At 34.2% G+C, this 11100-nt stretch overlaps 1 protein-coding gene across 1 annotated transcript; it reads left to right on the top strand.

Annotated features, from left to right (window-relative positions):
- LOC107616234 (NAD-dependent protein deacetylase SRT1) lies at nucleotides 270-10705 on the top strand. Its single transcript, XM_016318243.2, is given in 13 exon segments — nucleotides 270-631; nucleotides 2072-2101; nucleotides 2211-2303; nucleotides 2677-2796; nucleotides 2920-3020; nucleotides 3757-3865; nucleotides 4599-4678; nucleotides 5359-5437; nucleotides 6187-6240; nucleotides 7382-7478; nucleotides 7985-8108; nucleotides 9821-9935; nucleotides 10155-10705. Coding segments are annotated over 13 exon segments (1401 nt in total). The 5' UTR covers nucleotides 270-532; the 3' UTR covers nucleotides 10455-10705.

The raw sequence follows: 11100 nt of genomic DNA, 5'->3' as shown, positions 1-11100 counted from the left end.
ATAAAAATTTAGTTTTTTTTTTTTATGAATTTCAAAGTCATCGGGTACCCAATTACCCAAATCGAACCAATCCGTTCTTAATCGGTTTGGTTTGGTTCGGGTACATGTACAAAAAAAATATAAATCCGAACCAAACCAAACCAATTATATTTTGATCGGTTCGGTTTTAATTTTCTATAAACCCGAATCAAACCGACCCGTGCTTACCCCTAACTGCAAGTAAAATTAATGTTTGAATCAGATGAATTTTTGACTCAAAATCGTTTTTTCCTGCAACCCTGATTCTACAGTCTCAAAATCTCACTCTCCAATATCTGTCTCTCAACCCTCGTTTCTCACCGTTCCCCACTCTCCGTCTCTCAACCCTCGCCTTGCCGCCCTTTCCCTCTCCTTGCCTTGTCTCTGCCTCCTCCCGCGTCGCCGTCACCGTCACCGTCTCGATGATCTCTCTCTGCCTTTGTTTCTCAGTGGCTGCTCTGACTCATTGCCATTCCTATCGTTGAGAACAGTCTCTGAGTCATCACCAATCAACATGTCTCTTGGGTACGCAGAGAAGCTTTCCTACATAGAAGATGTCGGCAACGTTGGAATGGTTGAGCATTTCGATGCTTCTCACCTTTTGAGAGAAAAAGTGCGTCTCCTTTCTCTCTCCATTCACCTTCTTCTTGTTTTTTTCTCCCATGTCTTGGTGTTTCTTGTTGCTTAATCTTTTGTTGTTTCTTCAGTAACGAAACATTTTGTGGATGATCTTTCTCCGAGAAATGCTGCAAGATTAAGCTTTGTTGTTGATCCTTACATGTGTTTTAATGGTTAGGTTGAATTTCCCCCATAATCAGCATGCATGTTATGATATGTGCTGAGCTGGATTAGGATGGCGAGAAATACATTGGAATCAATGAGCTTTTTGTCTTATTGCAATGGTTTTGAATTTTAGTTAATGATGCTTTGGAACATTGATAATTGAAATGTTGACTAGGTTTTCACCTCAATGTAGAAGAGTTTCTGCTAGACGTTGGTTAATATGCTAGAGATAGTGGTTGTTTTTTTGTATTGCCTTACGTAAAATTGCTGATATCTTCAATTATGCTCTATGATTATCATTACGAAGGACTTAGGGCTCAGTTGATCCTTTTCAAAGTGCGCTATGAGTTGGTTTGACTAGTTTTAAATCACAAATTGTGATTTTAAATTTCACATAAAATACATTGTCCTTGAGGATATTATTTGTGTGATTGTGTCAATGGTACTATTAAACAACCATGGCATGGTGGATGCTAGGGTTGTTTTCATAACTTTTTGGATCTTAGGAACCAATGGCATTTAGTTTTTCTTTAGTATGGTTATCTATATTATAGAAATAGCACTCTGATTAAGGATCTAGAGATATTATGCATAAATGGTGATTGGGTTTGTTGATTCATGCAATTGATGATGTTTGTTGATCCAAACATAATTGACATAAAAAATTCATTAGCTAGGTCATCACAAGTTATAATTCAATTTTGGGTGGCTTTTAATGCTATTGGCATAGGTGTAATTGAACATCCATATTTGTTTGAATAGGTTAAAACTTAAAATTGTCAATATACAGACAATTGTGGCTAGCCTTGTTATAATTGGTAGTATTTAGTTTCGTTGAGCCTTTTAGTGGCATTTGCTTAGGTTTGTCCATATGTATGTGTGCAGAGTGCAGTAAATTGCTTATGCAGATATGGAGCCATTTTTCTGTTCATGAATATTCTGGTCAATTATTCAATATTGGATTCTTTTCTTTGGGAATTGGGATTTGGTTGAATCATACATGCTGTTTCTTCAATCATCTCTCGTTTTTTATGTCCACATTTTCCATGATTTTTTCCATTTTTTCTTGTCTTGTCTTAGCTACCATAACCAAATTCATCTAGTGTGATAAAGCTTAGTTGTTATTGTCTAAGAATACAATACGGCCATTATTTCCTAGAGAGAGGTTTCCTTCATTATATTGTAAAGAGTAGATACGTTTCCTTCATTACCTATTTACCTCCCTAGGCCAGAATTAATCCTTCATATGCTGACTTTTCTTTCATTGCAGATAGAGCGACTTGCCATCATGATTAAAAAGGTATCAATTGGAGCTACTTGTTAATGTTTACATAAAATATTTTCCTCTTTATCTTTTTATATTTATGTGATATGCTTTTTTAACTTGATATTCATTTTTCTACTTGCAGAGTAAGCACTTGGTGGTCTTTACAGGTGCAGGAATATCAACTTCTTGTGGTATACCCGATTTTAGAGGTCCTAAGGGAATTTGGACACTTCAGGTGATGATTTTTGAATCTTGCAAATGCTTATTCTCTGATGAAATTAAGTTTTTATTCCCATGATTTATCCTAATTCCTAGCCTAGTTACTTGGATATGTTTTGAACCTGAGATTGCCAAAGAGAAACATGTCTCCTACACTTTATCTTGTTGAACTGAAATCGAACCCAAAATTTTATGTTAAATGTAGGTTTCTCTACTGAAGAGTCATAAAGTACTGTGATAATTGATATTGTTGGACAAAGCTATTAAAAATTAATTCAGATGCTGCTATCATTTGCAATGCACATTCTTTCATAGTCTTTGCTATCTGGTTTAATTGTGGGATTTGACTTCATGTCAGGTTCTTATCCGTATTTTCTATGTCATTACAGCGTGAAGGTAAAGCCTTGCCTGAAGCATCACTGCCATTTCATCGAGCGATGCCAAGTTTGACTCATATGGCTCTAGTTGAACTAGAAAAGGCTGGTATTTTAAAGTTTGTTATCAGTCAGGTAGAGTCATTGTTTTTTATATTATGTATACACTTTCTTTCTCTAGACATGCGAAAAAATGTTCACTTTTTCCGCTTTTGTTTTTTATTGGGTGCCTTCTGATATTTTATTTTCTTATGATAGAATGTTGATGGTCTCCATCTTCGATCTGGAATACCAAGGGAGAAACTAGCTGAGTTGCATGGGAATTCTTTCATGGAAACATGTCCTTCTTGCGGGGTTGAGTAAGATCTAACTTCCCTTTGATCCCTACTTTTGCATGGGCTGTCATTTTGGGGGAGTTGATTAGTTGACCAATCATCATAATGGATCTTCTCAATTTTTTTGCTCCATTGATCTTTGAAGTATGATCTCACACCATACGAGACTTAAGTGAGATCAAGGAAAAACATGTGAAAGAAATGTCTTGTATGGGGTGAGATCGCACTTTAAAAGATCAATTGCGATTAAAAAAAATTGAGAGGATCAATTTCCGACCAATCATATGTCTTCTATGAAGGTACCAATATTTACAGTATGGCAGCAAGTATGAACAGAACAAGCTGCAAGCATCAAGAACTCTTTTCTCTTAAATTAAAGCCCTATTGTAATTTCTAATATTTAATCTTTTCCATCCTGTATTGACTTTGTGAAATTTTCTATTTAGATTTGTCCTGATTTTTCTGCATTAAGTCACCGCTGATTTAGTCATTGCCAGTTTTTGTTATTTTAGTTATTTCAGTTACGCCTTCTTTTCTTCCATATTCAACTTTGTTCAAATGAACTCATTTCTTATAAATAATTTTCAGCTTGCTCCTGTTATGCAGAAGCAACATAACCACCAAGTGAACATTTTTTTAATTATGGTTTTCTTCTTGGTTTGCTTTTTGGGGGGTTTATATCAGTCAACTACAAATCCTTGTTTTTAAAGATATGGTTTTAAATGATCATAATCTAATCATATGATTTAAACCTCTGAAGGTACTTTCGTGACTTTGAGGTAGAAACTATTGGTTTAAAGGAGACATCACGACGCTGTTCAGATGAAAAATGTGGAGCAAGACTCAAGGATACAGTCCTTGACTGGGAGGTAGATAATGTTAATTTATTTGATGGCAATTTGATTGAAGTTTAACTAATATGATTTATTATGGTTGTCTGTCTAGTGGATCTTGTGTTTTCTTTGGTATTAAAATATGATATCGAGTCAATAATTTGTTATTAGAATTGCAGTTTTGCAGATGTCAAGTTTGGTTGCTGCCTTTTCATGGGTGTTTTAGCTGCAGAATTTTTTTCCCCCGCGATTGTGCTTTTTGATAATAATGACCTTTTTTCCCTTCAAATATTGAATTGTAGACAACAACATACATTATTTGGTTTCTTCATTTCTTGTTACTTTTGCCTATACATGCACACCATGGCTACCATGTACATTTTTTGCACGCAATAGATAATGGTCATTGTTGCTTTCCTGGCATGTTAGTCTTCTTTTACATTGATGCAGACTCAGTACTATATATATATATAAACAAGTAACACACTACAACTACATGCAGCCACACATACTCTCACTAAAAAGTGGAAAAGTAACTGTTATATTGGGAACTGCTGAAAGTTGTCTATTGGGCGAAATTGTCCTTCACCAAGCTAACCTTAACATGACACTGACTACTAATTGATTTTAGCTGTTAATGTTTCTGACAACTACTGTGCCATGGTGTATAATTAAGGACATGTTAACGAACGTTTGTCTTTTGTTTGTCTAATATATATGCCTGCTTTTTCTTAACTCTAAGCATGTCTCTATCTCCTTGTGTATAAAGGATGCATTGCCTCCAAAGGAAATGGATCCTGCAGAGAAGCACTGCAAACAGGCAGATATAGTGTTGTGCTTGGGGACAAGGTAGTAATAGGATTTATGATTTATTCCTGTTACACTTTTGTTTTCATTTACTTTATATTCTAGCTTTTTTTATTAGTTATTGATTCCAATGACTTCTGTCTTAGTCCCCAGTCCCCACCTACCTATTCACTTGTACAAGTTTAGTTGTTTTGGGTTGTGCAGAATCAGCCTTCATTTTAAACAGATCCAAATAAAATTGACTTTAACAGTTTCGTGAGAAAAGCTTGACTGCTTGGGTAATACCTTGTTATTTTCATAAACCAGCTTCTTTTGGTAGAATGGAGAGCGAAATTGATATGCAAAATTAGATTAGTTTCATTTAAACTAACAGTGCTTGACCTTGAGAGCAGAGTAGTGGAGTATCCTAGTAATTGAACCATCTCTAGTTACAGGTTCTATTTGCATCTTTATATTCTGGAAGGAAACTAAATTTTGCAACATAAATGGAATTGCGAAGAAGAAAAATGTAACTTATCATCACTTAATAGTTAATAGCCAAGGATATGGATATAAACAGCGTATTACACTAGACATACATTCAACCAAGAACATGAAGCTTCACGTATACTCCATGTTGAAGTGAATACATGAGCAATGCATTTTCATTTCCATGTCATTAAATTATTTTCTTGATTTTCAATTTTTTTATTGCAATAATGTGGCTAAAAATCTCAATGCAGTCTGCAAATAACTCCTGCGTGCAACTTGCCTTTGAAAGCAATACGTGGTGGGGGTAAAGTTGTTATTGTAAATCTTCAGGTATATCATATTTTCTTCTAGCCAGCTTCCGAATGTTAATCATATCAGGTATTCAGGGTGAACCTGCTTCCCAACTTATAAAATGAAGTTATCTTTGCTGTTGTTAGAGGTTTAGGCCTCTTATTCTCTACTTACTAGGTAAAGGAAAAAATGGTACACTTGCTGCTTTTCCTAAAAGGAATATAGATCCAATTTGAGCTCAATTAATTCGATTAACCATGGAAAATTTTATGGGTAAAACACATAAGTTCTGTAGTTTTAGTTTAGTCTTGCCATGCAGTTAAAATTTAAAAATATTTTGGCTAGTTTTTCTTAGTTTTGCTTTCTTGTGTTTTAGATGCGAGTCCTTCTGACCGTTATTTATTGGTTTGCATGCTCTTACAGCACTAACTAGTATTATTATAACAGTAAGTCTTGGTTGCCTTGATCATCTTTGCATGTAAAGCAGTAAAGGTGATCAAGGGAGTGATTTAAATTGATATCATTTAGACAAATCCGAAACCGACTTTGGCCAACATATGCCATAATACATTTGAATATCTTTAATGTGTTTAGAATATTGGAATTCCTTATTCCTTATAGTTAGTATTATAGATTTATAGTCTGACATAGTTATATAGCCAATTTCTTAAGTCCCTCTCTAATTTTGTTGTCTGGCTTTTAAGTTTCAAGTTTCAGTTTATTATTGCTGTCATGCCTATGCATTCTCATTAATGTAAATATCTAACTATAGATGTTTGGACCTGCAGAAAACTCCGAAGGACAAAAAAGCTGCTTTAGTCATTCATGGTTTTGTAGATAAGGTATTGATCTGAGCCTCTGCCCTTTGATTACGGATGATGTTTTCCTTCTCTCTCTATTTATAGTCATTACTTACCTGCAAAGCTTTCTGCATTAAAAATTTATGCTGATGCAAATGTTGTGAAAAAGCACTAACCTAGTCAATGACAGAGATAAGGATGTGTAGCTGGGGGATGAAAGGGTTACAAAAGAAGTTGAATAACTTGTTAATGCCCAGCCTTCTCTATTATTGGATGATATATAAACTGCTTTCTCATTATCCTCTATTCCTCGATAAATTCCTGTTTCTAAACTAAGAATTGATGTTATAATAAACAATTATGCAATCTTATAAAATTATGCAATTGTATAAATATTTTATGTTAATCTTATCCTTGGTACAGTTATTATACTATAATATTTGAGGTGATCTTTGGGGCATACTGCAAGAAAAGCTTTTGGATTAGGTTATATTTTTAATTAGATATAATGGATTTGGTATGATATTAAAGAATCGAATTTAGTTCCGCTAGGGACAGTGTTCCGTTTAGATGTCAACATAAAAAGATTTCTCAACAATTGTCAAATTCAGTGGCTGATATTACTTGCATATGCATAATAAACCCCAATTTAACCCTCTCCCTTGATTTTCTTATGTTGGGTTGAGACCTTACTCTTCTTTCCAAAGTGAGGAGTGAGGACTCATTATAGAGGAATCAAATTCGAGAGAGCATGTAAATGATATGCTTTGTAGATCTTACTATTGTTGTAATATGAAACTCCTCTATGATAATACCATGATATTTGTTTCCTGTATGAATATTGTCAAAAACCACAAATTAGGTAAGGATGGCTCCATTAGTAGCATTTGAGATAAATTAAAGTAAGTAAATAATGTTTTCTAAAGTTATCAATAAAATAAACAAGCTTTGACTACTTAGATAATTTCCTTCCTGACCTGTCTCTTAAAAGTTTATGACATTGTTAAAGTGTGAATTCATTTCTGTTTCATGAAATTTCTTATTTTCTTATGAATTCTTATCCAGATGTTAATATCAGTTCAATCTGAAGCGAATAAGTCTGGCTTGAATTTTCTTCTCCTGCCATGAGGAATACAGATATGCTGATATACATTTTGATAAGAATTAATTACATTGGTGCCAGGTAATTGCAGGTGTCATGGACCAACTTAACCTGCAGATTCCTCCTTTTATAAGGATTGATCTTTTCCAGATTATCATAATGCAGGGTTTGAGCCTTGGTAACCAGCATTTAGTTTGTAATTATATTGAGTCCATTTAGCTTATGAATGCACGGAGACACAGACACATTTTTTACTAGATATTTGAATGATCAAAATGGAAGACATGACCCAATTCTTAAATGGCCTACCTGACTAGCATTTTAGTTGGTTCAAATTTTTTTCATATCATGAATGGCCAAGGAAGTTTGGATGCATTTGTAGTCAACAATTAGTATAATTTCTTACAAACTTAGATATAGTGATCTCAGATTTTATTTATATCAAATTAACTGGATGAAGCCCCTTTATTACTGAATAAAATCAATGAATTTTGCTATTCCTTATATTTGTTTGATCTCATTAGCATCCGTGAAAACTTGTTCCCTTTATCCCTTATAATCTCAAATCTAAGTCTTATCTATGGTACTAACAAAGTTTACCAAGATGATGGATTTACTGTCTAGCATTGCATACATTACACATTGGTTCATATCTCTAACATAATTCATTCATATGGATATCAGATAAAAGATATGTGAACTGGACTCTCCAAGTTGCAAGTGCTCATGGACAGAAAGCAACATTGCCTTTCATCAAATCTGTTGAGGTGAGTTCATATGTTTAGTCTGTTTCTCATTTAATTTATTTATGGCCCACATTTCATGTTTGCTAGACTGGCTGTCAATTTTATGGGAATAAAATATGACTATTGAGTTAAGAATATTAATATTGAATTAAGGGCTTTTCTGTATAGCTTACAATAGTATATATGCACTTAAGTTTCACACTGTTCTCTGGTAGTATTTAAAACTACAAAACATTGATTATTAGGCAATAAAATGCTATGAGAATAAGTTGAATGTTGTATACATGAGAATATTGCACCAGATGACTGGAGTCGGTATACATTAAATACAATAGTATTAAAAGGTATTGCAAAGACCTAGACATGGTGAGTTGGAGTGGCAGATACTCCTCCTTAACCAATGGTCTTGGGTGCCGAGTAACCGGTGTTGGGAGATTCATGCCTCTCTATGGGATCTCAAATGCTTGAATGATTCTCTCCAGCAGGAGGATATCTGTGGATCTACCAAAACAAAAAAGGCATTGCAATAGAACGAAACTTGAGGTGGCACTTATTTAGGAAAGATGGCTCAATCATGTGAGAAGATGCCCTATAGTCACACATGAGGAGAATATGATTCAATGAGTGTAGCTGGTAGAAGTGATATTGGCAATAGGAAATAGAGATAAAATTTAGTGTATCGAATTGGGAATTCCCAGCAGTGTGCTGAGGAACTCCAACAATTTGGGGGGTAATTTGTATAGAATCTGTAAGGATACAATGAGGAAGAGTTAAAGCTTCTCTACTCTCTCAACTGTTACAGTGCTCAACCACACCAACTAACTATTCTCTATTTTCCTCTACCTTTAACTAATCTTGTCCAAAGTCTTTTTATTTAATTACTGTTGGGTCTTACAACCCCCTTTGCCTCTTCCTGCAGTGGCCTAAATCAGAGGCAGTGTAGACAGAAACACTTAAATTGGTATCATTAAGAACTGAGAAGCATTTGGATTTAATTTATTTGTCTATATAATTTACAAGACAGATTACTTTCCTTTGATCTATATAGCCAACTCTTTATTGTTGTAGTTTAGATTTTTTCTTGCTTGCAGTTATTAAGTACTTTTTCTCTATCCATGAATAATTTAGATTTGATTGCTTATTGAGCTGGCTTTGTCTACTTAGGGATAGTAATGTTAAGAGTTTTATAGTTGGAGTTTTAAAAGCTGAAAATGCTTCCTTTTTCTCCCTTTTCCCTCTTGATCTTCCATGTAGTTATGATTCTTCTTTTTAGTCCCCCCTGATATCTTCTTCTCTTTCCTTTCTCTGATCCCTGTTCCCAGTCAAAGTATTTTCTGTTGGTAAACGTAACGATGGCGATAAATCCTCCTAGTTTTCCAATGTAATTAGGGCAAGAGCAGCTCTTTCTTGTTGCCTATCCTACTGGCTGCTGGTGTAATGCATTCATTAACCATTCTAATCTTATCATGAATGTAAGTTTAAAAAAATCATCACTAGGCCAGAAATTGACCAGCATACCTATCTTGTTCTGCAGGTATCCTTCTTAAAACACTTATATATATATATATATATATATATATATATATTCTTTCTTATGGATTTTACTCACTTCACTGCTCCTTACACACTAGATGAGATTAAAAATTGATTTGGGAGTAGTGAAACTTTGTTAAAAATTATGGAATATGGAATGGAAATAATTCTGTTCCAATAAGTTTTGATACTCAAAATAGATGTCATGTCATGGCCTGCACCTTCTTATCACATGGGTGACTTGATTTCACAGGAGAACAGCATATAACAAAGCATTTGAAATGGTTCTGAAACTCAATTTCGGTGATGGCTGTGGCTGCTCGTCCCTTGAAATTGATGTTCCAGTTGATTTCAAGGTGAAGTTTTTTCTCTCTCATTTTCATGGCAAATACCATTTCTTATTCGAAAACTCCGCCATCACTTTGGTATGATCTGAAAGAAAATTGGGGGTACCATGTTCATTCTTTTATTCCTTCTAATGTCTGATGCCTATGTTTTTAATCCAAAAGAAAACCATTTTTTCATGCCTGCGTATTGAGAAGTGTGGTCTAAACCTAAACTATTAATCTTTTCAGGGTTCAACCGACTGCTTCAACTTCGATAAGGATTTCATATTCCAAAAGCTAAGAGAGAAGGCAGTTATTGAATCAAAATGTGGTCAGAATGATGTTATTGAGAGAAAGACCATCTTGACACCAAGGGGTGATGTCACCACATATGCCATTGTAACCAATCTTGTTCACCACAGCAAAACAAGTAAATCATCCCCTGATTCTCGAAGTAACGGTGATCTTAAAAGAAGAAAACCAAGCTTCAATGGTACAGGATCATCTGGGAAGCGTTCAAAAGTGTCCAAATGTAAATCAAGATCATAGTAATACTAGGGTTTAGATGTAGATTTTATTGTATGTATGGTATAAAAAAATAGAACTGACAGGAATGAGAAATTGTAAGAGACTGGGTGAATTTTGTTAGATATGTTACACTCAGTCTTCCCAAATGGTGCATATGATTAACTGAAAATGGTTTATTGATACTAACTATAGTGGGTATTGGTGCCGTTATAATAGTAAATATTTACCTTAGCATCTGACATTGCATATGGGAATCACTTTAGTTTCCGAAATTTGAAGTCTTAATCTTTAGTCTTTGAATTTGCAAAAATGTGTGATGTGCTGATTTCTAATTTTATTTGTTAGTGTTATCCCGATTTTATTTATTTGTGCATTGAGTAACGTATGAGAGCAACCTTTAAGGTTGTAGATCTAAGTAATAAAAGATATGTTCAAATTGGTGATATTTGACTTACTATCATACTTGATTCATTTTTTTTTTCTGGATTTTCATGTAGCAATGCGAAAGTATTTTAATTCATGCCATTGGGAAATCGTATAAACTATAAAATATGATTTTAAAAGACTGGCTTTTTAAATTATAGGAATTAAAATAGCTCAAAGCCACTAACAAAGTCTGCCATAGCTCAGAAACTACCAAAATGACCCGAATATTGCCAAAACCACT

Source organism: Arachis ipaensis, chromosome B01, assembly GCF_000816755.2.
Source record: "Arachis ipaensis cultivar K30076 chromosome B01, Araip1.1, whole genome shotgun sequence".
Lineage (NCBI taxonomy): Eukaryota > Viridiplantae > Streptophyta > Magnoliopsida > Fabales > Fabaceae > Arachis > Arachis ipaensis.
Note: the sequence above shows the minus strand (reverse complement) of the source record. Positions and strands in the feature narration are given on the sequence as shown.